This window comes from Lutra lutra, chromosome 2 (genome assembly GCF_902655055.1).
Source record: "Lutra lutra chromosome 2, mLutLut1.2, whole genome shotgun sequence".
NCBI classification, from domain to species: domain Eukaryota; kingdom Metazoa; phylum Chordata; class Mammalia; order Carnivora; family Mustelidae; genus Lutra; species Lutra lutra.
Genome location: NC_062279.1, coordinates 45175795 through 45203097, shown reverse-complemented (window position 1 = coordinate 45203097; position 27303 = coordinate 45175795). Strand labels below are relative to the sequence as shown.

Here is a 27303-nt window from a genome sequence, read left to right as displayed (position 1 = left end):
GTCTTTTAAACATTAACATTTAATAAAATTTATGAAATATTCTTAATGATAATTTATTCTATTTGTCTTATTGTTATATGTACCTACCTTCCTTTCTTGCCTTCTTGTGGGTTTTTTTTATCATTCCATTTTTTTTCTATAATTTAAAAGTCACAAACTTAAAAAAACTCTCTTTTCTTGAAGGAAACTCTATGGGGTGCCTGGGTGGCTCAGTGGGTTAAGCCGCTGCCTTCGGCTCAGGTCATGATCCCAGGTCCTGGGTTCAAGCCCCACATCGGGCTTTCTGCTCAGCAGGGAGCCTGCTTCCTCCTCTCTCTCTGCCTGCCTCTCTGCCTACTTGTGATTTCTCTCTGTCAAATAAATAAATAAAATCTTTAAAAAAAAAAAAAAAAAAAAAAAAAAAAGAACCCCAAGATCAATAGTCACATACTCTTCCATCTGAGCTGGTGAGGAATGCCCCCTCCCCACCCAGCATAATGTTAACAATTACTTTCCTCTTCTTTCCAGATAATACAGCCCTCACATACTTTATTTATCCCACTGCCAATTATTATTGTCTTACGTTTTAATTCTTTCTTTAAAACCTAATAAAACATTATTATTGTTGTGTTATACAATTTACAATCATTTGACTTACCCACATATTTTCTACTATTTTTACTCTTTATTTCTTCTTGAATCTCTAAGCTTCCATTTGGTATATTCCTTCCTCCTGAATAATATTTTTAAAAATTTCACTTAGCACCTGGGTGGCTAAGTCAGTTAAGCGTCTGCCTTGGTACAGGTCATGATCCCAGGGTCCTGAGATCAAGCCCCACATCAGGCTCCCTGCTCAGTGGGGAGCCAGCATCTCCTTCTCCCTCTGCCCGCTGCTCCCCAACTTGTGCGCTCTGTCAAATAAGTAAAAATTTTTAAAATAAAATAAAATTTCACTTAGTGTGGGTCTCTTGGTAATTATCTAAATAAATTTTTTAAGGGAGGGGTATCTGAAAAATGCTTATTTTCTCTTCACTCTTGAAAGATAGTCCTGCTACGTATGAAACTCTAGGTTACCAATTTTATCTTCCAGTGCTTTGAATATGTTATTCCATTTTTCTTGCTTCTACTGTCAGTTTAATTGATCTCTTTTGAAAGTAATCTCTTTTTTTCTGGTTGCTTTAAGATTTTTTTTTTTGTCATCTGAAGCACTTTTACTATGATGTACTCAGGATTTTTCTTCATATTCATTCTGCATTGGTTTACAGGGCTTCTTCAATCTGTGGCTTAATGTCTTGTCAATTTTAGAAAATTTTTAACCATTATCTCCTCAGACAATTATTCTATCCCATTCTATCTGTGGGAATCCACACACACAGATGATAAGCCTACTCACTGTATCCTCTGTCTCTTAGTCCTTTTTTGGTATTTTATTTTTTCTTTTCATGATTTGTTCTAGATTGGTTTTTTTCTGACCTATTGTGTAGTTCATTTATTCTCTGTTTAGCATTACTGAATCTGTTAGTTCATCTTTCACAATTTAAAAATTTATTTTACTTTTCATTTCTAGCATTTTCTTTTGATGCTTTATCAACTCTGTTTTTATAATTCACAATTTTCTGCCAACATTTTCAACCTAGTTTTTTATGTTCTCAAACACAGTAAGCATTGTTTTGGTTTGGTTTTTAGCATAGCTATTTTAAAGTTCAGTCTGATAAAGCCAATGTCTGGAGAACCTGGCATCAGTTTTTATTTTTTGCTATTTCTGCTGGTTCTCATTCATGTTGTTGAATCTCATCTGCCTAGTTATTTTTGGTTGTGAGTCACATATTATATTTGAAAGACTATATGTAGTAATTTAAAGTCCTACATAATGTTCTCTTAATATAGAGAGGTTTGCTTTTGCTAAGTGCCCAGGGCTACTTTATTTAAATTTCATGGACTGAAATGATTTAAAGGTAGGTTATAGTGCCTTTTAGGGCTATTTTATTTCCAGTTTACCCTTACTCTTACATAGATGAAATCTTCTGCAGTCCCCAACCAAGAAGCAGAAACTTACCAGCCCTCACATCAGCCTTGGCAAACCCTGAGCCCTAACTTTTTAAGTAGGCTCCATGCCCAGGATGGAGCCCAACACAAGCCTTGAACTCACAACCCCGAGATCAAGACCTGAGCTGAGATCCAGAGTTGGATGACCAACTGAGCCATCCAGGAACCCCAAGCCCTAACTTTTTAGCTTCTATCAAGAGGGCTGCTCAGCCTCTTAGTCCCTTATTTTGAAATTCATGAATATCTCTAGGAGAGAAATAGTCACAAATTTTGGGTTTACCTCTCTAGATTTTTTTCCAGATCTCAACTTGGTAATTATTTTGTTAGCTTTCTGAATGCCTCTAAACCAAATTTTAGAATATTGTGTCTAGCCTTTACAGTTAAGTCAGGGTTGATTCAAACTATCTAGTGCGGCTTTACTAAAGTGGAAATCCTCAGTTTATATCACTGAAACCAAAATTGTATTGTGGTTTTAGTGTAGTTTCAGAATGGAATGGAATTAGAAGTATATTCAATTCACCATCATAACCTAAAAAGTTATTCATTTCCTTTCAGAAAAGAAAATTAAAAAACATGAATCAGCTATTATCTACACACCCTGTAAAAAATGGGAATGAAAGGATTCTATTTGTTTACTTTTGTACTTAACAGAGTATCTAGTACATTTTCCATATTAGCACTGAAAGCTCTACTCCATTCTTTTTTTAAGAGTTGCACGTAATATCACTCAATCTAACTCAACAAATATTTACTTATCATGGTTACTCTACTATAATTAGCTTTAGGGCTATTTTGGTAAGCAAAAAACAATGTGTCCTAGCACCTGGGGAGTCTACAGTTGAGTGGGAGTAAAATATATTACTCTTATAATAATACAAATAAATGCAAAATTACAATTCTATCAAACGCTAAGGAGAGGTACACGATGATATGAGATAGCATGATAGGGGTATTGGATCTAGTCAGGTAGGTCAGAAATGTTACATGAGGATGTAACAATAAGCTGAATGAAAGCTAACCAGAAGAGAAAGGGGGAAAGGAGGCTTGCATAAGGAAAATAATATTCTATGTAGAGAATCTGTCATATGGATATGTCATAATTGATTTACCCACCTCTCTGCTGAGGGACGTTTACACTGTTTTGAATCTGTTGACATTATGACAATACTTTAATATATATTCCTATATACAATTTTTGGCATAATTTTGTAAGCATATCTTTATGGTAATTAAGAATCCTTTCTTAGTATATACATTAAGAGTTGACAATAAATTCCATATCTATCTAGATTTGAATATAAATTCTACTAGATCTATTTCTTACATATTCCATTTTTCCCTAACTTAAATTCTTTATTTTGTTTGAATTTTCTCTTGTCTGCATTATTTCCTCAAGAAGAACTGGTTCAGGGGTGCCTGGGTGGCTCAGTGGGTTAAAGCCTCTGCCTTCAGCTCAGGTCATGATCCCAGGGTCCTGGGATCGAGCCCCACGTCGGGCTCTCTGCTCGGCGGGGAGCCTGTTTCCTCTTCTCTCTCTGCCTGCCTCTCTGTCTACTCGTGATCTCTGTCTGTCAAATAAATAAATAAAATCTTAAAAAAAAAAAAAAAGAAGAACTGGTTCATTATAGTGATCTCCTATCTCATACATAAAGATACTTTATGTGGGACGCCTGGGTGGCTCAGTTGGTTGAGCAGCTGCCTTCGGCTCAGGTCATGATCCCAGCGTCCTGGGATCGAGTCCCACATCGGGCTCCTTGCTTGGCGAGGAGCCTGCTTCTCCCTCTGCCTCTGCCTGCCACTCTGTCTGCCTGTGCTCACTCTCGCTTCTCTCTCTATGACAAATAAATAAATAAAATCTTTAAAAAAAAAAAAAGATACTTTATGTATCTTTACATAAAGATATGTATGTAAAGTTATGTTCCACCTGCTCTTCACCTTCAATGCAGAATCTAAAACAACTATGTTCAGGACCCCCTTCTATCTGCCCAAAGTAAGCTAGGCTTTTTCCACTATGTAGATGGTTTATCCTAACAGTTGAGTGAATCGCTTTAGCACAGAGCTTGGAAAACGAGACAGCCAGAGGTTTGAACTCAGGTGCCACCATCTTTCCAGAATCTTCTGCATTCTCAGTTAAGTTAGGACCTACCTTTAAAATCAAACTGCCCACAACACACTTGGGAAAAAATATTCGACTACATATATAACAAAATGTTACTATATAAAGATCCCTCACAGGCTATAAGAAGAAAAGCAAAAAATAAAAAGGTATGAAAAGGCAAAAGATATGAATTGACAATTCACAAAAGAATAATACATGTGGTCAATAATAAAAAAAATGTTCATTAGTCATCATAAAAGTACAAATTAAAATTTTAAAAATACTAGACTATAAAAATGATAATAAACAGTATTGGAGAGTGCACTGTGAACTATACACCACACATACAAAATGGAATCTAGTATAGTCTTTCTAGAGCTTATCTGTATCTGATTTAAAATTGTAAGTATTGGGACGCCTGGGTGGCTCAGTTGGTTAAGCAGCTGCCTTCGGCTCAGGTCATGATCCCAGCGTCCTGGGATCGAGTCCCGCATCGGGCTCCTTGCTCGGCGGGGGGCCTGCTTCTCCCTCTGCCTCTGCCTGCCATTCTGTCTGCCTGCACTCGATCTCTCTCCCTCTCTCTCTGACAAATAAATAAAATCTTTAAAAAAATAAATAAATAAATAAAATAAAATTGTAAGTATTAAATGACACAGATATTCAATTTCTAGAAATTTATCCTATGAAAATTATCAAGAAAATGTTATTCTCAAATTCCTAATACTGCTTTCCTTTCTTTCATACCATATATCAACATATGACTTGCATTTATTGTTTGTCTTCCCTCCCCTAGAATGTAAGCTGATTGCATGCAAGGTTCTAAATAGTACTTGCCATATATTAGGCATGTCATACATACTGGTTGTTGACAGAATGTGTAAAGATTTATCTATAAGGATTTTTAAATCTGTAGGGTTTTAAAACAAAAAATTTGGAAAAAATCCAAAATCCAACAGCAGGGATTGAGTAAAACAAAAATTATCAATAAAGACAACTAGATAACTGTTAAAAATTAATCTACTAAAAAACTATAAATGCTTATGATACTAATACGTGATTTCACTTTTGTTAAAAAGGAAGAAGAGGGGAAAATATATGCAAAGATACAAGACAGGTAATAATACTAGATCAAGATGTGAACAGTTGGTATCTATGAGGTGGTAGGATTATAGCTAACTTTTTGTTCTTATTTATGGTTTCTTGTATTTTTCAAATTTTATTTTTCTGTAATGAACACAATTCTTTTTTAATAAGACAAAGAAAATTATTCAAAACAAACTAAAACCAAAACCAATACTTCATTTCTAGTTCAAACGAGAAAAGGCAAGTTTACCTTCAATTTCATCATCGGAAATCAATTCATCATCAGAGCATATGTTGAGAATGTTAACCAGCATCTCTGTGACTATATGATAAGACAAAATAACCCAAAATGTATACAATTAATAAGGCATTTGCATTTTCTCTAAAATGATAAGAATGTCTAAACACACATGTTAAATAAATATAGACAAAAATGATTTGTCATTATGCTATTAAGAGTGATTACAAAGAGTAGCATTAAATCTAGACCTTCAGGTTTATATAGAATTTGGGGAAATTACTCGCTTCAGTATAAGTCTGGTCTTTGAAGATTCTATTGTATAATTACTTGATTTCATGAGACTGCTGTCCAGAGCCTTTTCCTCACTGATCGGTACATGAAAAGATTTTCTCCCATTCTACAAGGAAGTTAAGCCACCAGGTCTATGCCCAACAGATTTATTTTATATTTGCATAGCTTATTTATATAGGTGCACAAATAAAATTCTACAGGACACTATTTCCTATTTAAATCTCTTTATCACTGAAGAAATCACTGAAGGAATGCTATAGTGACTTATGTTATTTTAACATCCTGATCATAGTAGGATAGCTACTTTAATATTTACAACAAGAAGACCACAATTAACCAGAACTATAACTTAAAAACCAAGTTAAAAAATTAAATAAATAAAATAAAAAACCAATTAAGTGCCATTTAAAAATCTTTGTACTCTCTGAGTACACTGAGAAGTGCCCGATGATGCTGATGTACTTACAGACACAAAAACAATCTTTGTTATTATTGTATAAAGCCATCAAAGCACACACACACACACAAAAATCTTTGTAGAGAACAAAGACTTTAGAAAATACTTCTGATAACTTTATTATTTGTTTATTTATTTTGCTTCTGTAAGTTTAAGAAAAACATTTCTGAACCATCAGGAAGCTCATGCAAATAAAAAAGTGTGCTCCATCACTAATTAAGACAACTGATCATCCAGTTCTCTTACCTTTTTCCCCAACAAATGGCAAAGACCATGTGAAAACATCCATAAAGTTTGGAAGCCAATAGGGGTGTGGAGAACAGTTAAACTGCCTGATATTCATGACATTGTTTTCATATTTTAGCACAGCAGCTAAAAAGGAAAAAGCAGGAAAATCTGGTACAGAGGAACATGACATGGCAAATGGTATGCTTTGTATAGCTGTGCACCTACTGAACAGAATTCATAAACTTACTTTCCATTTGTAAGTTCAGGACTCATTATCTAAGAGCAGATGGAAAATCTTAGAGCATTTTATACAGTTCATTCTTTTAAGAATTATCCCAAGGAACAAAGTTACCTAAAGATCTCATATAATAAAAGTACAAAAGAAACTAAGCTCTGAAACTTCAAAGGGTCACTACACAGTAACCATCCATAGAAATCTCACATTCCACATTAGAAAAATTTTGTCATAATTTCCTTTTATAGGCCAAATGGTTACAATTACAGCTCTCTTTTGAAGGCAAACATTTTTCACTAAGCAAACATGTTTTGCTTAGTCATTATCCAGAGCCAAAGATTTTATAAACTCTCTGGGAGTTTATAACATAGCAAATATCAATTCATAGTTGGGGATACAGATGGCAAACTTGGAGCAATTTTTATGGCTCAAAAGTAGATTGTATCATCTCTGCATATTACATAGAGGATTAAAAAATATCCATCTCTCCTATACAGAGTCAGTATACTGCTAACACCATATAAATGTTTAACTTAACCAGTTACCATGAGCATAAGCACTCATCATCATGAGCAGGGGCCTGCAAAGCTGTTTGCACTATTGTCTTTAGTCTTACTGTGATGATAAATAGATTCAGCTATGAAGCACTTTAGAAATGACAGATATAGGTCATTTCCTGCTTCCTGTTTCTCTGCTTATTAAAGGATAGCCTCATGTGCTCAAAATTTAAGTTACTGAGTGTCTAAAATGTGTACCATGGGGACTGTAAATACATGAAAGGAGGATCTCCTACTCTTAAAAACCTAACACTGGATATAATATACATGTCCCATTATTTTCATGTACATATTTTTTTATTTAGGTTAGATGAATACATAATTATTCAATAATTCCCTCAATATACACAGGAAAAAGAAGTAAGAGGTGGGTCTTCACAGTGGATTATTAGAAATGAGAGCATAACAAATTGCTTTTGGGTATGTTCTCAGTGGACACAAAAATAGGAAAAGAAATCTTTAAAAATCATGACTTAAGGATCTTTCACATAATCACTGGAACTAAGAAATACTTGGTAACAATATGTAAGAAAGAAAAGCAACAGAAGAAGAAAGAGAAAAAGGAAAGGGGGAGAAGGTTGTCATTTTCAAGAAGGAGGTACTTGGATGGGGAATAACTGAGTACCAGGAGACACTCTTTCATATACCACTCTCTTTCCTAAAAAAAAAAAAAAAAAGTCTGAGGAACAACCAAGGAAAATAAGAATGTTTCAAGATAAAGTTACCAATTGTGTCAAAGTCAATAGAAAACTCTGGTAGATGGTACTGTGACTTGAAAGTTCACTAAAGGAATAATCAGTATCCAAACCGGGTTAGAGTTGGGCAGAAAACAAGCTGGCACTTAGTGAGTGAGTCAAGTGACTGCTGTGTTGGTGGCGGGTTTCAGCCGAGCACACTGATAAATCCACTGCGCAGGCAACAGACACTCTTCCTAGTGAGTTTGCTCTTCATCCCAAATATGAGGACTAGGGCCAGGAAGTGTCCTTGAAGAAGTTGCCAATATAAGCGGCACATACCATTTATCACAGAAGAAATAAGAAAACCAAGTCTCTAACATATTGGGAAAATTAGGAAGAAGAAAATAAGAAATGGAGTTAGGGAGAAGCAGAGTGTCGTGGGATAGCTAAGACTCAGAAAAGAATGACGAGATGTAAAAAACTAGATGGCTGGGAGAGAACTGAAGTCAAAAAATTATTTTTTAAAAAGGATAGTAAGCCACTGAGATGACTGATTCAAATCAGATTGAAGTGAGATGTGCCACTCCTTGGTGTCCCTTTAAACAGGCTACGTTAATAAGTATACTATGGACCTCTTTTAAACTCAACTCCCCAGCTGCATTTACAAGGTATGACTATAAAGTAATGAGACTTAAAAACCACCAACTACAAACACACCAGACGTTATATATGAGATGAGTGTGGTCCTCTGATATAATCACACTAGGCACAATAACAGTAAAATGTTACAGTATCATAGCAACTTCAAGTTTGACAGACACTTTTAATGTTTATTTTTAGCATTCCAACTTATCTTCAACAACCTTCTATCACAGGTATTTTAAAGATACACTGAGGCTCAGAGAAGTTAATTAAGTGTCATGTTAGCTGTGAATTTAAAAGTGAAGCAGGACTAGACCAAAATTTTTTTACTCCTAGCTTAGTGCTCTTTTAAATAACCTTGCTGCCTTACCGTATATTTAATCCAAAGATACTGCCACTACTCAAAACATTTTTGGAACTCCTCTTTTGGAATCGCCTCCAGACCCATTTTACAAGCAACACAAGAAAAACCAGTCTCATTACCCTATAATCATACCTTGTTTCGGACCCCAAACGGTATCATCTAGCTTGATCACTCACCTTATTCACCAGTCTTGACTCCAAATGACTTTTGGCTGTTCCAAAAATCAAATCCACCCTCAAAGGACGAAGATTTCCCATCACTGAGGATAATCAAAAGAATGTGTCGCAGACTCTGAAGGCAATGCCAAAAGAGGAGTTCCGAAAACGCTTTGAACAATGGCAGCATTGTTGGAATAAGCATATAGCTTCCCAAGGTAACTACTGTGAAGGGACAATACTCACTTGGATATATACGTTCTGGCATGTTTGTACAGAAGTTCTATTATTTTATAGTCATACTTTATAAACAACAAAATAGTTACAGAGGATATTACAGAGGAAGTTTGCACTGATACAAAACTTAGAAACGATGAATCATAAAAAATTAAAAAAAAAAAAGATTTTGGGGTACCCAGCTGGCTTAGTCACTAGAGTGCAGCTCTTGATCTCAGGGTCATAAGTTCAAACCCCATATTGGGCATATATAAAAATAAAAATTTCAATAGGATAAGGTCTTAGAATTTCTGGATTGAAGGCATGTTTATATTTAATCCTCTCTGTTTAAACCTCTCTGAGGTTTAGAAAAATAATGTGACTTACCTAAAGTCACACTATTAGTTTCTGGCAGGGCTTGGACTAAAATGATTTTTCTGACTTTTTGTACAGTATTCATCTACTCGTACCATTCCTCAAGAAAAGCAAAAACAGCTTAATAATTTACAAACAGTAAAACTCCAAATAGTGATACTTTATTAAGGTACTGTTATAAATAAATTCACCAAAGGTAATAATTTATGATGACTATCTAAACTTGAACCTGAAATAATTTCTTCTTATATATTTCTTAAAAGATTTATTTTGGGGGGGGGGGGTTGGGGGAGGAGCAGAGGGAGAAAATCTTAAAACAGTCCCCACTGAGCACAGAGCCTGACTTAGAGCTCAGTCCCATGACCCATGAAATCATGACCTGAGCTGAAACCAAGTGCCAGAGGCTCAACTGACTGAGCCACCCAGGTGCCCCTGTTCTTTTTATATTCTGATTTAGGAGTACACATCAGACCTATTATGAACCTTATTTATATTTACAAAGAGCCTAATAATCCTTAGGAGATGAAAACCAAGCAGTAGCCTAAATTCTAAGTTTCTTGGCCTTTGTCTCAATTAAGACCTCTTATATATACACATACATATGATTATATTAGAGCTCAGAATTACTCACAAATTCAAATTCAAATATCACTGGGCTCCTTTACCTTTATTATTATAGACATCTAGGTAATTGGGGGCAGAGAAAATTGTAATGAGTGACGGAAAGCCTGTTGTTTGGCTCTTCCTGTACATTCGATACCTGGAAGAGAGATAACAGTCTGTCTGTCTTGGTATAAAAGGCAAAAACTCTGCAGTGATAATTGGTACAGTTTTAATATAACTTACCCAGCATCCTGGGCTTCGTGGGCTCTGATTATTGATAACAAATTATTGTTCTGCAAAAATTCACAAACTGCAGGGTAGCTGAAAAAGAAAATTAGAAAACATAAACCCAGAACTAAAACAACTGGTTTTTATTTTTTAAAGATTTTATTTATTTATTTGACACAGAGATACATAGTGAGAGAGGGAACGCAAGCAGGGGGGAGTGGGAGAAGGAGAAGCAGGCTTCCCACCGTGCAGGGAGCCTGATGCGGGGCTCAATCCCAGAACCATGGAATCATGACCTGAGCTGAAGGCAGATGCCCAATGACTGAGTCACCCAGGCATCCCTAAAACAACTGGTTTTTAATAGGAGGAAGGGGAAAAGTAAAGATCCTATTAGTTGAATTTATTTCCAGATTATAGGTTTGACATACCACTGAACTTTTATTAATGGCTTAGCAATAATCACTTTCCACTTCACTAATATACCTCATTCCAGATCAAATATGCAGATTAACAGACCTTAGGACAGGAAAAGAGCTCCCCTACCTTTTAATTTTTTTGTCTTAACCCTTAACATAACAACACCAAAACTTTTCTTATCTTGATATAAAAAAAAAGTACCAGGGTAGTGTGTACATGTGTGAGACAGTGAGAGAGAAAGAGAGATTAGGGGCTAAAAACTGAACACACAATTATCAGATTATCAAATTGTTAGAAAAGCCAAAGAATCTACTTATAGCTTCACAGGTAATATCAATGCCAAGTTGATATTATGCAGGAATATTTCATGAGTAAATGCAAATATTACACCCAACTGTATTCTGATGAAAATACTAACCATCATCTGAGGTTTTAGTGGTCGTAATCACAGAACACAAATCACCATAATAAATATAATGAAAACATTTGTAATACTGGGAGAATTACCAAAATGTGACACAGGGACAGGAAGTGAGCAAATACTGTTGGAAAAATAATACCCAAGAGACTTGTTCAACAGAGGATTGCTGCAAACCTTCAATTTGTAAAAAAACTCCGTATCTATGAAATGCTATACAGCTAACTGCAATAAAATATGGTATGCCTGTGTTTTATATCCGCATATAAATAAAGGTTTTGTTTTTTAATTAAAAAAATAGTCTGACATATTCCATTACCTGAATATACCACAAGGTATTTAACTAACTAGTCTTCTACTGAACTATTGAACTATATACAATAAAACTAACTAGTCTTCTATTGAACTATTGAACTATATACAATAAAATATGGTATGCTTGTATTTTATATCCACATATAAAGTTTTTTAATTAAAAAAATAGTCTGACTTATTCCATTACCTGAATATACCACAAGGTATTTAACTAACTAGTCTTCTATTGAACATTCAGGTTGTTTTAAATCTTTTATCATAAGGGTACCTGAGTGGTTCAGTTGGTTAAGTATCTCACTCTAAATCTTAGGGTCTCAGGGTTGTGAGTTTATGCCCCACGTTAGGCTCCTTGCTGGGTGTGGAGCCTACTCAAAAAAATAAATTTATCATAAATAATACAGCAGTAAATAACCTTGTACCATTGACCCTTAGACAATGTGGGGAGTGCAGACTCCCCATGCAGTCAAAAATCTCTGTATAACTTTTTTCTTGGATGTAGAACTTTTTTTTTTGGATGGAGAACTTTTTAAAAGTAGGCTCCATGCTCAACATGGGGCCTGAACTCACGACCCTGAGATCAAGAGTCACATGCTCCGCCGACTGAGCCAGCCAGGCACCCCTCATGTATGTAACTTCTGACTCTCCCAAAAGCTGGCCTGTTGAGTAGAAGCCTTACCCATAACATTCAATTGACACATACTTTGTATGTTTTATGTATCATATGCTGTATTCTTACATTAAAGTAAGCTAGAGAAAAGAAAATGTTAAGCAAGAAAAAATAAGCAAGAAAAATACATTTCTATACTGTATTACATTTATATAAAAAAAAAAACCCGTGTTTAAGTGGACCTGTGCAGTTCAAACACGTGTTGTTTAAGGGTCAACTGTATATACATTTTATACATCTGCACATTTATATAGTTGATTCTTGTTATTTGCAGTAGCTATCTTGTAAATACTACATTAGTCAAACCTGAACCACTGCTCCTAGAGAAAATACACAGGGTCCTGTGAGCCTCTGGTCACATTTTCATTAACCAATCAATACATAACTTTGTTTTATGTGTGTTTCTGTGTAAGGACACCTTATTTAACATATACTGTTAATTAATTAACATGGAATTCATGGACAGCAGTGCCTTAAGTCATACCCGAATGAAGCTTATATAACATATACGTATTTTCTCTGTAAGACACATCACAGCCTTCTTACACGTAGAAATACTCAGTAGCACTTAAGCACTATATTGGGGACGATTTTACATAGCAAAATCGCCAACAAAAAATATGAAAAATATTGCACTAAATGGACCACAAAAAGAATGGTGTAATAATAATCTTAAAGCATGAAAGCTGAAACAAGACAACAAAGAAGCTTCTTTTTAACCTCAGTTAGGAACACACATGGGGTGACAAATTTTTCATCATTCTCAACATGTGCATGTCTGAATGACTGTGATTGTGCTGTGAGTGGTAACTTTGCAGTTACAAGTAATTTTTAGCAGGTAAGCAAATCTGAAGATCAGAATTCGTAAATAACAAGCATCAATTGTATAGCCACAGGAATACACTTTAGAAGAACTTCTTGGGGCGCCTGGGTGGCTCTCATATACTCTCTTTCCCTCTCAAAATAAATAAATAAAATCTTTTTTAAAAATTTTAGGAGGGAGCAAAATTTAAATGACTCAGAAAGTAATAAAACAAGGTTGCTTAGAAGAATGTTACAACTAGGGGTGCCTGACTGGCTCAGTGGGTTAAAGCCTCTGCCTTCGGCTCAGGTCATGATCCCAGGGTCCTGGGATCGAGCCCCACATCGGGCTCTCTGCTCAGCGGGGAGCCTGCTTCCTCCTCTCTCTGCCTGCCTCTCTGCCTACTTGTGATCTCTGTCTGTCAAATAAATAAAATAAAAAATCTTAAAAAAAAAAAAAAGAATGTTACAACTATGACAATATTAAGGCTTTTCACTTATTTTATGTGTATTTCATTTAATACGTGTTTTATCTAGGCAATTAACAGAGACGAACTAAATGTATGCATTACTTGTCACACTAAAACACTGGCATTAAAAAAATTTAGACTTCATGGGACGCCTGGGTGGCTCAGTTGGTTAAGCAGCTGCCTTCGGCTCAGGTCATGATTCCAGCGTCCTGGGATCGAGTCCCGCATCGGGCTCCTTGCTCAGCAGGAGCCTGCTTCTCCCTCTGCCTCTGCCTGCCATTCTGTCTGCCTGTGCTTGCTCTCTCTCCCTCTCTCTCTGACAAATAAATAAAATCTTTAAAAAAAAAAAAAAAGTTTAGACTTCAAACCTCTCTCTATCTCCCTATTTTTGAACAGCAGAACAAAATAAAAGCTCACATACGAGATTTAAGACAACAGCCAACTTCCAGGAAATGTCCTGGGCTTAGTTCACAATGTCCTGTTCTTTTTATATCTTTGCCTATAGCAGTGGTTCCAAATGCTAGAGAGCTTTTTTATTTATTTATTTATTTTTAAAGATTTTATTTATTTATTTGACAGATAGAGATCACAAGTAGATGGAGAGGCAGGCAGAGAGAGAGAGAGAGGGAAGCAGGCTCCCTGCTGAGCAGAGAACCCGATGCGGGACTCGATCCCAGGACCCCGAGATCATGACCTGAGCCGAAGGCAGCGGCTTAACCCACTGAGCCACCCAGGCGCCCTAGAGAGCTTTTTTAAAAAAGTAACAGGACTTTCCTGTCTCAGACTCACTGAATCAGAATCTCTGGGGGAAGAGCCAACAAATCTTTATTTTTAAAAAAAGCTCATAGATGATGTTTGGGAAGAAACAATCAAGGTTGTTTTGAGTCAGAAAATAACATTTAAGCACTGTAAGATGTTCTGTTCAATCATGTTCAGTATGTTACATTTAGGTCCTAATGAAGGTACTCATATATGAGGGTACATAATACCTATAAAATGTAAAAAAATAAACAAGGATTTTCTGCCTTCTAGTCATCAAAAAATAAAAAAGGCTTTATAGTACACAAATTAGGGATATAAAGTACTTATAAATAATTTGATGAAACATATTACAATTGCTCTTCCTAATTTTATAACTTCGAGGATTAGCTTACCTGTAAAAATAAGAGCACCCTCGGACAGTGTTGTGAGTATAGTGCTCCAAGGTCTTTTCATTGCCATAATCCTCTGAAGGATCAGACCAAAGCAGGTCACACACTGGCCCAAAGGCTGGAGGTTCTTTAAACCTGTCTAACTAGAAAACACACAAAAGCCAAAAGAAGAAAAATCATGAAGGCAAAAGCGCTTTTGGAAACTGGTATGGGTCAAAAACAAAACAAAACAAAACAAAACCCTCCCACCCACAAGAACATGTTAGGAGAAAAAGTAGCAAGCCCCAGTAAAGAATTTTCCCTTTAGGAAGAAAATGAGCATTTAATAAATCTGGATACACAATTTTTATTATTTTTTTGAAATAAACTTGTATAACTATCCCTGTCATCTAGCGATACTGTAGAAAAGGACTCCTTTACATCCTAGTCTTAAAAGCAGTACCCACCTAATTCAAATGTGAAATCAACCACTATGGAGAGACACAATTATTAAGAAAGACTACATAACGGTTCATTTCAACTGCCTAGGTGAGCTAACATTACCATCAGAGCAAGAAAGGTTTTACAATTGTTCTGTTCATTGTTTACTTCATTTCAATGGAGATTTCTAGTTTTATTTTGTGAAGGACTTTCATCCTTTCCATTCTATGCAGTGCAGGCACTTCAATGTAAGTTATTAATTTAAGACTTGAGTCACTGCTGCTTTGGTTGTTAGTAGCATAAACACCAAGACAAAACCAGTAACTAAAATAGCTGAGGACTTCTACTAAATGAAAGGGGAAGTTTTTAATACAATTGATTCAGAACTGCAAAATTCAAGACTTATACTGTAAAAGAGAAATTCTGGTTATTTAAAGACCCTAAGGCAGCAGAAATATAGCATATCTTCTTATCCTGAGGAGAGTAAACTTTAATTCAAAGAAAAGTCTTATAAACAGAAAAATCTTTAATTTCAGTACCTACATGAGACAGGCAGAAAAATACAAAGGTAGAGAAAAGATACAATGTAAAACAAGAAAAGTGAAAAAAGGATGGATCATCCTTATAGAAAATCCCAAAATTAATAACAACCAATTCACACAGTGTAGAAATTAAATTCTATCATCTAAAATGTCAACGTTAATGAAATTTCAGAGCTGGAAGTCCTCAGACCATCTATTCTGATTTTTTCATTTCTCAGAGAAGAAAATGTGACTTAGAGTTAAGTTGTTTGGTCAAGGTTACACAATTAACTGCAGGACACGGATTAGAACCCTGATTTCCTTCCTTTCGTATTGCTACAAAATTTAAAGTTTCAGGGCTATACTCAAAATAGGTTATGTTTCCAGTGGGTGAAAAAACAGATTTCATTAAAATTTACATATATTTTCTGGAAGATATTTAGCAAAATGTTAACAGTGGTTGTCTGCCAATAAGGAGATCACAGGTGATTTCCACTTTCTTACTTTTGATTATCTGTATTTAAAAATTTTCAGCAATAGAGGCATATTAGATGACTACAGTAAAAAATAAAACTAAAAATATATATACTTCATGAGACTAATGAAAGATTACTTACTTTCTTAATGTCATCTAAACTAGTAATTTCAGGTGACATCCCTCCATGTACACACAGAAACTGCTGGTTTAAGAGGGCAGCAAGAGGAAGACAGTCAAATGTCTCCATACAAGCATCATACACCTGTTCGGAATATTTGATTCGACCTATCAAAAAAAAGAAAAACAGTCAAAGGAAGAAAAGCTAAAATTTATCATATGTGAAAAAGGATACTGGACAGAAAATTATGAAACTACTTTAAAGCGAATTATTTCAGGCCAATTTGAAAACAATCATCTTTATAAAAATATTCTTGAAAAGCTGTAGATAAAAGGTAAAGAAAATCTTCTCTAAAGACAAGTGTGACCTTGGATTAACTTTCCAGCTCTGTTGCCTTGGAAACCTGATAAGGTGAATGTCAGCTGTGTTAAAAGGCAATATGGCTTATGGTAAAAATTACTCAATTACCTGGTAGGTAGCTACAGCTTTGGACTTGAGTGGGATGACTCAAGGTAGGTCCCTGTGGGACCCTGGAATCTAAACCAATAAAGCTCTTATGGGCAATATCAGGAATCGTGCTACATGAGGCTTCTAAGCCACAGGGATTCCCTGATCTACCCAATGTGGATATTGTTTCCCTGCACCTGAACTGTGACTTGGAGAGGGAGGCAAAAGGCAGAAAATTTTTGGACTGCTATATCCACTCCTATGAGGACTACTCCACTGAAAAGGGATGCCCAGATCCCCATTCCTGGACTGTATCCTTCTAAGTAGATAAATGCCAATATGGCCCACAGTAGTCTTGTAAGCCTGAAAATTTGGGGGGAACTAAAAAGACTCCCTGTGGGTACTGAAGATATATAACTGGAAACTGAAGTTTTAAGAGTAATCAATAAAATGTCAGTAATCTTTTGCTATGATTTTTAAGATCTTTAAGAACATTTTGTCCCAATTCTATTTTATGTAAAAAAATTCATCTTTGGGGTGCCTTGGTGGCTCAACTGGTTAAACATTTGCCTTTGGCTCAGATCATGAGATCAAGTCCCTCATCGGGCTCCCTCTCCGTCTCTTTCAAGTAAATAAAAAAAATAAATAAAAATAAATGTTCGGGGCGCCTGGGTGGCTCAGTGGGTTAAGCCGCTGCCTTCGGCTCAGGTCATGATCCCAGGTTCTGGGTTCAAGCCCCACATCGGGCTTTCTCCTCAGCGGGGAGCCTGCTTCCTCCTCTCTCTCTGCCTGCCTCTCTGCCTACTTGTGATTTCTCTCTGTCAAATAAATAAATAAAATCTTTAAAAAAAAATAAATAAATGTTCATCTTTATGAACTGTATTTTGGAGTTAAAGAACAAGGAAACACTCCAGTGGGCCAAGGGTGGGTTCTCCACAATTACCCAGAAAGAATCTGTCATGAAGTAAGAGGTGGAAAGCTACGAGATGGTTTTAGTTTAAAGAGAAAGGGAATATTTTCTTCTTCCTTGGCCTTGGATTTCAGAAAGTCAAGCATGGAGGTGCCTATTGGTAAAGAAGGCAAGAGGCTGTATAGACAGGCAGCCTTACAGAAATGTGAGCTCCTTCTCTACCAAAATTCTGTGAAGATGAGACAAGCCTATAGGAACTAGAGAACAAAGCTTTAACAAGTGAGTCAGATTATCTAGCTGATCATTATTTCTGTGTTTACTTACTTGTAATTTCCAAGCTTTTAGAAAAGATGTGTTTAAGGATCAGAGCCTGGTCTTAGCAAGGCTTTAGAGAATAAAGTGAAGGGTAATGGTCCAGATTTGGGCCAGAGTACAGAACATGGATGGCAGAAATGTCTGGAGAGACATTTTTAAAGGGGAGATATAAATGAAAGGACCATATTTGAGGTTAAAAGACCTTCCATTCCTGAATGTGAGGATCTTCTCCTTATTGCGAAGGTTTGAGAGTGTTAAGGGAGTTTGTGGGTTCCTTTAAAAACTTTCAGAGCATTTTATATTACCATGACCACAAGTAAGATCATCTTATTTCACAACATACGCTAACTCTAATAGGACAACCAAGTTAATAAGAGCCATGCCTTATGAATCTTTGCATCTCCTTAAAATTACATCCTTATATTCTGCTTTTTATCTGAACGCCATAAATTTTGACTATTGCAAAAGTAGATCCATACTGGCCACAAAGTTTATATGAGGAAAAAAGTTAAAATAAAACAAAACAAAAAAACTAACTCCTTTTGTCTGTGGCCAATGATTAAAAAACCCTTGGAGCCAGAGTTCCCTCTGTTGCCAATGTCAATAAAAAATTCCTCTGTAAGAGTCTTAAGCTTGGATATAGGCAGGAGTTCTGTGTTTTGTTTTGTTTTTAATTCAAGTATAATTGACATGCAATGTCATATTAGTTTCAGTACAACATAGTAATTCAATTCTATATATTATGTAATGCTCACCATGATAAGTGTAGTTACCATCCTTATCATATAGTTATTACAATATTATTGACTATATATCCTATGTCATACTTTTCATTCTTGTGACTTATTTATTCTCTAACTGGAAGTTTGTGCCTCTTAATCACCTTAACCCATTTAGTCCATTCTCCCACCGGTTTCCCCTCTGGAAACCATATTTTTTCTACATATTTACGAGTCTGTTTCTGCTTTTGTTTTGCTTTTCAGATTCCACATCTACGCGAAATCCTAAGGTATTTGTCTTTCCCTGTCTGACTTATCTCACTTAATATAATACCCCCTGGGTTATTCCATGTTATCACAAAGAACAAGAGTTTTCATTCATTTTATGGCTGAGTAGCACTGTTGTGTGTGGGGGTGCCTAGGCGGCTCAGCCAGTTAAGTGCCTGACTCTTGATTTCGGCTTAGTTCCCGATCCCAGTTTCCTGGTGTCCCAGAATGGAGCCCTGCATCACACTCCCTGCTTGGCCGGGTGGTCTGCTTCTCCCTCTGCCCCTCCCCCCTGCTCCTGCTTTCTCTCTCTCTCTCTCTCTCTCTCAAATAAATAAATAAAATCTTTTTTTAAAAAATAAAAAAATATGACTCTGTGTGTGTATGTGTATATATATACACACTGCATCTTTATCTTTTTTCCTATCAAAGGATACTATGTTGCTTTCTTTTTTTTTTTTTTAAAGATTTTATTTATTTATTTATTTGACAGACAGAGATCATAAGCAGGCAGAGAGGCAGGCAGAGAGAGAGGGAAGCAGGCTCCCTGTTGAGCAGAGAGCCCGATGCGGGGCTCGATCCCAGGACCCTGAGATCATGACCTGAGCCAAAGGCAGCGGCTTAACCCACTGAGCCACCCAGGCGCCCCATACTATGTTGCTTTCATATCTTGGCTACTGTAATTAATGTTACAATAAATATAAGGGTGCATATATCTTTCAAATTACTGTTTTCATTTTCTTTGGTTAAATCCCTAAGTGATGGAATTATACGGTACTTCTATTTTTTTTTCCTATTTTTAATTTTGTAAGGAAACTCCATACTGTTTTCCATAATGGCTGCACCAACTTACATCCTTCTCCCCATCTTTGTTATTTCTTGTCTTTTTGATACTAGCCATTCTGACTAGTATGAGTTGATAGCTCATTGTGGTTTTGATATGCATTTCCCTGATGATTAGTGATATTGAATAACTTTTCATATGTCTGCTGGTCATCTGGATGTCTTCTTTGGAGAAAGGTCTACAAATGACTCAAAAGAATTCCTTAGCCTACTACCAAAAGGATACCAAGTCTGGAGAAAGATGGCAAGTGTCTTAACCCCATTTTGTGCATTAAAACAGGAGGTTACACAGAAAACAAGTGTTGGCAAGAATGTGCAGAAAAAAATGGAACCCTTGTGCACTGCTGGTAGGAATGCAAACTGGTGCAGCTACTGTGGAAAACAGTATGGAGGTTCCTCCAGAAATTAGAAGTAGAACTACCCTACAGTCGAGCAGAGAGCCCGATGTGGGGCTCGATCCCAGGACCCTGGGATCATGACCTGAGCCGAAGGCAGAGGCTTTAACCCACTGAGCCACCCAGGTGCCCCTGAACAAAGTATTTTAACATGTGTCTACATTAGTACATCTAGGTCCACCTTGATCTTTCAACAGTTTCAATAGAATAGAACAGTTCAATAAAATGAACATCTTTCATTCTATTTTTGAAGATGTATTAATACATCTTTCAAATGTATTATTTAAGCAATCCCTTTCTGATATTTAAATTATCTTTTTTTAAAAGATTTGTTTTATTTTATTTTTTTGAGACAGAGAGAGGGAGCATGAGAAGGGAGAGGTCAGAGGGAGAAGCAGACTCCCCGCTGAGCAGGGAGCCTGAAGTGGGACTAGATCCCGGGACTCCAGGATCATGACCTAAGCCAAAGACAGTTGCTTAAATCAACTGAGCCACCCAGGTGCCCATAAATTATCTTTTTTTTTTTGCTATTATAATTAACACTATAATTATTATCATACATCCTTATACATCCATATCCTATTGTTTTTTCCCAAGTATACAGTATGGTAAGGAGAATTCTAAAATGACCAGCAATGACTTACAGCATTGTGTAATCTATGGTCACTTTCAGTGGTTGGAATTTGTGAATATGTTGAGACTCCTATGATTACACATATCCTTAGGACAAAAGGAAGATTCTTCTAGGTAAGCCTGACCTAATCAGGTAAAAACCTAAAAGGTTTTCCCTAGCTGGCTGATCACAGAAGAGGAAGGCAGAGAGGTGTATTCCGGCTGCCTGGAAAAAAGTGAACATCAACACTGACACTGTGAACTGCTTAGGGGGCCAGGTGGCAAGGAACTGCAAGCAATCTCTGGAAGCTGAGGGCAGTCCCTAGCCAACAGCTAGCAGGAAAACAATGAATATTAACCCTACAGTCATAAGGGCTGACAAAAACTGGTGAGCTTAGAAAAGACCCCAAGCTCCAGATGAGAACCATAGCCCTGGTGACACTTGGATTTCAGTTCAGGGAGACCCTGAGCAGAGAATTCAGCCACACTCTGCCTGGACTTCTGACCTACAGTAACTGTGAGATAATATATGTGTTGTTTCAAACAGCTAAATTTGTGGTGATTTGTTACACGGCATTAAAAAACGTATATAATCTGCAGGAAAACTCCTAGAAGCCAAACGGCTGGGTCAAAAATTTTTACAGACATTCCAAAATTACTCTTCAAATACCTTATACCAATTTAAGCACACCAACAGATCTAATTTTTTTAAATTTCCTGGGTATTACCTAGTGATTTGAACTGTTTATTCTAAGTCCCAAGGGATAAAATGATCTGTATCTTGCCCACTTGTAGCTCACTGTTCTGTCAGGGGAACTTTTTTTAAGCGTTCATACTCTAAAATTTTTTGTAATAAGAACGACCTTTCCTTTCATCATCTACTAGGAGAAGGCTGTTTATTACAACTGCGAACTCCAGTGTAGGAAGCTACAATAACAAGAGTTACTATGAGCATATGGAACACTAGCAAGTTGTTATCTACCTATAAGTAAAGGGATTTGGGGAGAAGGACTGGATAAACTCTTGAGCCTCAGAAAACAAATTTCAAAGTTTTTTTTTCAACTTTGAACATTCTTTTGGGAAAAAAACTTTAAATATTTTATGTTATATTCCTCCAAGATAATAATCTGAGGAGAAATCTGAATAGGACACAAAGTAAAATCCATGCTCAAACCATCATTATGACATTAAAGCATTTGTATATATTCAGTATTATGTGGGGAAAGAGGTAGATTTTAGAGTCAAACAATACTCAAGACTTCATTTATTTACTTATTTTTTAAAAAGATTTATTTATTTGCTAGAGAACAGGGTATAGCAAGAGAAAGCATAAGCACAGGGAGCAGAAGAGGGAGAAGGAGAAGCAGGCTCCCCACTGAGCAGAGAGCCCAATATTGGACTTGATCCCAGGACCCTGGGATCATGACCTGAGCCAAAGGCAGACTCTTAACTGAGTCACCTAGGAATTTTGTTCAGCTTCCTTATTTTATAAAGAATATGCTAGGGGCAGGACGCCTGGGTGGTTCAGTCTGCTAAGCATCTGCCTTCAATTCAGATCATGATTCTAGGGTTCTGGGATCAAGTCACACATCAGTCTCCCTACTCAGCAGGAAGTCTGCTTCTCCCTCGGCCTGCCACTCCCCCTGCTTGTGCTCTCTCTCTCTCTGACAAATAAATAAATAAAATCTTTAAAAAAAAAAATATGCTAGGGGCGCCTGGGCAGCTCAGGTCATTAAGCATCTGCCTTTGAATTAGGTTGTGATCTCAGGGTCCTGAGATCAAGCCCCGCATCAAGCTCCCTGCTCAGCGGGAGGCCTGCTTCTCCCTCTCCCACTCACCCTGTTTGTGTTCCCTCTCTCACTGTGTCTCTCTCTGTCAAATAAATTAAAAAAAAACTTAAAAAAAAAAAGGAATATGCTAACATTTTAGAAATTAAAAGGGTTAAAATCTTGTGGGTTTTAATTCAATACTTTCCTTTCACTTCATATAAAAATACAAAAATTCCTTAAAGTATGAATTGATACATAATATTTTTAGAGGGCTAGAGTATGTAACTAAAGTCTTTAAAATATTCATGACCTGTGGTCTAATAATTGTCTTCTGAGAATTTGTGCCAAAGTACAAATCCTAGATGATCATTCATTCAACCAATATTTTTAAGCTATCTCCTATGAGTTATTAGATACTGTTCTAGAAAAACAACAGTGGATAAAACATGTCCCTGCTGTCATGGAACTTAAATTATGGGGGGAGAGAAAAATAATAAATGTATTTTTAAAATATAAATTTTAGGGTGCCCGGGTGGCTCAGTCGGTTAAGCATCGGCTCAGGTCATGATCCCAGGGTCCTGAAATCTAGTCCCGCATCGGTCTCCCTGCTCAGAGAGCCTCCTTCTCCCTCTGCCTCTCCCCCTGCTTGTGCTCTCTCTGTCACTCTCAAATAAATAAATAAAAATCTTAAAAAAAAATGAAATAAAATATAAATTTTATATAAAAATATATAAAAATTTCAGGTATTGATAGATACTAGTTTTTTTAAAAAGCAGGGCATGAGAGTAAAATGATAAGATATTTAACTTAGAAAAAGCAACCAGGGAAGAAAGTTTCTTAGATGACATGAATGAACAGATAGCTATCTGGAAAACAGTAACTGCAAATGCCCTGGGGTAAATTCTTTCAAACCAGCCCAATATATTACCATCACATTGAATGTTAAGTAAAAGCCAATTGTGAGTACCTAGATTCTGGTCAAAGAAATCTGTGAGGTTTTTTGTTTGTTTTTTTTCAAACAGCTAGCAACATTTTGACTTTCAAAAATTCTACCTTTAATAATAAACTTTTTTACTATTACAGTATTATTTATAGTTGGAAACGATAGAAATGTCATACAGTTATTACTAAATTGGCTACATAAGTGCATTCATAAGATGGGATACTTTAAAAATATTAAAATAACATTTTAAAATCATGTTCAAAAATAGTGAGTGGTACAGAAAAAATTTCTTACATAAAGTGAAAAGAGCAATTTATTAATCAGTGCATATAGTAGCCCAATTTTATTTTGAAAATATGTACAGATATATATGCATTTGAACTATTTCATGATAGGCTTTTATATATGCAGAAAAGAAGACTATTTCTCAAATAGTGAGATAATAGTTATTATATTTAAGTGGTATAACTATGCACAATTTTTATCTTCTTTGGACTTTTCTATGTTTTCCAAATACCTCAAATGTATTACTTTAATATACATAGAGTAAAACTACAAGTTATTTTCAAGATAAACATTTTAAGGTAGAATCTTGGTTCTGACGAGAAAATGAAAACCAGGACGCATTTGAGTTCCATTAGTTTCTTTTCTGCATGTTTGGTTCATTTTGGGACTGAGAACAGGGGAACTAAAAAAGTTATGGAAGTGCCTGGCTGGCTCAGTCAGTAGAGCAAGTGACTCTTGATCTCGGAGCTGTGAGTTCAAGCCCCACATTAGGAGTAGAGTTTACTTTAAGAAAAAAAAAAAAGTTCTGGAAAAGTGATTATACTTACATTCCTGTTTGAAGGTGAAATACTCTGTAAGATGCCTGCATTCATGATTTCCTCGAAGCAGAAACACTGTTTTGGGATGATTAATTTTTAAACTCCATAAAAACAGCACACACTGTAAGACAAATATAAGGATAAATTTTTATACATGACCATGATAACACATAAAGACAATTTATAGGAATTCAAATGACTTGATATAATGGTATAGCTCATTGCTATTCCCAAATTGAAACATGAAAACTTCCAGCTTTTTGAATGTGACATGCTATTGCCCTAGTCTAGTGAGAAGGCTCCATACATACTTCTCCTTAATTTCTATTCCAATGTTCTATCCAAATATCTAGAACTCTGTGACAAAGCCATTCACATACACACACACACACACACACACCCCTATGTCCTAAAATCTGTATTTTATTTAATGAAGAAACACCAGAGACATTTCCACTAAAATAAGGAATGAGGCAAGGATATCCACTATCTTCTGCTACTATTCAACACTATACTAGAGATATTAGCTAATTGAATTAGACAAGAGAAATTAATTAGAGGTTTAAGAATGGGTATAAAAACCCCTCTATTTGAAGATGATATAGTAATGGTATATCTGACAATGGAATACTATGCAGCCATCAAAAGAAATGAAATCTTGCCATTTGCAATGACGTGGATGGAACTAGAGGGCATTATGCTTAGCAAAATAAGTCAATTGGAGAAAGACAACTATCATATGATCTCCCTGATGTGAGGAAGTGGAGATGTAACATGGGGGGTTTGGGGGTAGGAAAAGAATAAATGAAACAAGATGCGATCAGGAGGGAGACAAACCATAAGAGACTCTTAAAGTCACAAAACAAACTGAGGGTTGCCGGGGGCAAGGGGGTAGGGAGAGGGTGGTGGGGTTATGGACATTGGGGAGGATATGTGTGATGGTAAGTGCTGTGAAGTGTGTAAATCTGGCAATTCACAGACCTGTACCACTGGGGCTAATAATACATTATATGTTTATAAAAAAAAATTATTTAAAAAATTAAAAAAATAATAGTGTATCTGAAAAACCCTAGGAAAAGATCAATCATAAAACTAACTCAAACAGGGCGCCTGGGTGGCTCAGTTGGTTAAGCAACTGCCTTCAGCTCGGGTCATGGTCCCAGAGTCCTGGGATCGAGTCCCACATCAGGCTCCCAGCTCCATGGGGAGTCTGCTTTTCCCTCTGACCTCCCCTCTCATGCTCTCTCTCACGCTGTCTCTCTCTCTCTCTCTCAAAATAAATAAATAATAAAAATCTTAAAAAAAAAAAAACTAACTCAAATAATAAAAGAACTCAGCAATAAGGCAGGATATAAAATTAATATACAAAATCGATAGCCTTCGTATACACAATAAATAGGACACACGGTAGAGAAAACGCCATCTACAATAGAGCAAAGAAGATTAAGCATATAGGAATGCAAGATTAAGCATATAGGAATAAATTTAGTAAGAAATGTGCAAAATTAATACCAAGAAAAACTTAAAATCCTCCTGAAAAACACAAAAATAGGCAAGAACAAATAGAAAAATACTCCTTGTTCTTGGATAGGATGATTCAGCATTAGCTCCTCCTAATTTATAAAATTACTGCAATTCCAATAAAAATACCAACAAGCTATTTTATGGAGTTAGACAAGGAGATACTAAAATTTCTATGGAAAAATAAACATGCAAGAACAGCCAGGAAATAGCCAAGAAAAAAACATCGAAAAAAGAGAACTACATGGGAAGGGGAACTAGTCCTATTTGACATTAAAAGATACGATAAAGCTTCTATAATTAAAACAGTGGTACTGGAACATATATAGGTAAATAAAATGGAATAAAATAGTCCAGAAATTAATTCAAGTATGTACAGAATTTTAGTATAATCCTAGATCACTAGGAGTAATGATGGACTTCCCTTTTTTTTTTTTTAAGATTTTATTTATTTATTTGAGAGAGAAAAGGTACACACGTGCGCACAAGCAGGAAGCCCAGTGTGGGGCTCCTCATAGAACCTGATCCTACTATCCCATGACCCTGAGATCATGACCAGAGCTGAAGTCAGATGTTTAACTGACTAAGCCACTAGGTCCCCCTAATGATGGACTTCTTAATAAATGTCTCTGGGACAACTGGTGCCATTTCAAAAAAATTAGAACCATAACCTACATAATATATAATAAATGAAAAATGAACAAGGGAACTAATGGTATCAATATGAAACCATTTAAGTTCTATAAGAAAAAATAGTGAGGAGTGCGTGGGTGGCTCAAGTCGGTTAAGTGTGTCTGCCTTCAGCTCAAGTCATGATCTCCAGGTCCTGGAATCAATCCCCATATCAGGCTTCCTGCTCAGCAGGGAGTCTGCTTGTCCCTCTCCCTCTGCCTCTCCTCCTGCTTGTGCTTTCTCTCTCTCAAATAAATAATTGGCAAAAACTGATAAAACTAAATATTCATTTAACTTTTGACCTACCCTGAAGATACCCTCCAACAATAAGAAAATACATATGCACAAAGTTGCAGTATTCCTTATAATACAGCAAAATTTTGAAAACAACCTAAATGACCATACATAGGGCAGACGGCTGAGCAAATTATGACACACTCACACAAGAAAGTACCATGAAGCTACGGAAAACAAAAAACAAAACAAAACAAAACAAACAAACAAACAAAAAACCAGACAGAAAGATCTCTATAAACTGATTTGGAACAATTTCCAAAATACACTGTGAAGTGAAAAAAGCAAAGTGCAAAAGAGTATGCCACCGTTTCTGTAATAAAGAAGAAATATAAGAAATATACACGTATTGGGGTGCCTGGGTGGCTTAGTCATTAAGCGTCTGCCTTCGGCTTAGGTCATAATCCCAGGATCCTGGGATCGAGCCCCACATCGGGCTCCCTGCTCAGCGGGAAGCCTGCTTCTCCCTCTCCCACTCCCTCTGCTTGTGTTCCCTCTCTCTGTGTCTCTCTCTATCAAAT

The 27303-nt window shown here is 36.2% G+C and overlaps 1 protein-coding gene across 4 annotated transcripts in view; it reads right to left on the bottom strand.

Annotated features, from left to right (window-relative positions):
- The window catches only part of PPP3CC (protein phosphatase 3 catalytic subunit gamma), a 103551-nt gene that overhangs the window by 21316 nt on the left and 54932 nt on the right, over positions 1-27303 (bottom strand). For all 4 annotated transcript variants that reach the window (XM_047717331.1, XM_047717329.1, XM_047717332.1 and 1 more), the window contains exons 4-10: positions 24305-24416; positions 16273-16418; positions 14718-14857; positions 10491-10568; positions 10310-10404; positions 6442-6567; positions 5457-5528 (exon numbers count right to left, since the gene is read on the bottom strand). In XM_047717331.1, coding sequence (XP_047573287.1) covers positions 5457-5528; positions 6442-6567; positions 10310-10404; positions 10491-10568; positions 14718-14857; positions 16273-16418; positions 24305-24416 — 769 coding nt within the window. The remainder of the gene's footprint in view (positions 1-5456; positions 5529-6441; positions 6568-10309; positions 10405-10490; positions 10569-14717; positions 14858-16272; positions 16419-24304; positions 24417-27303) is intronic.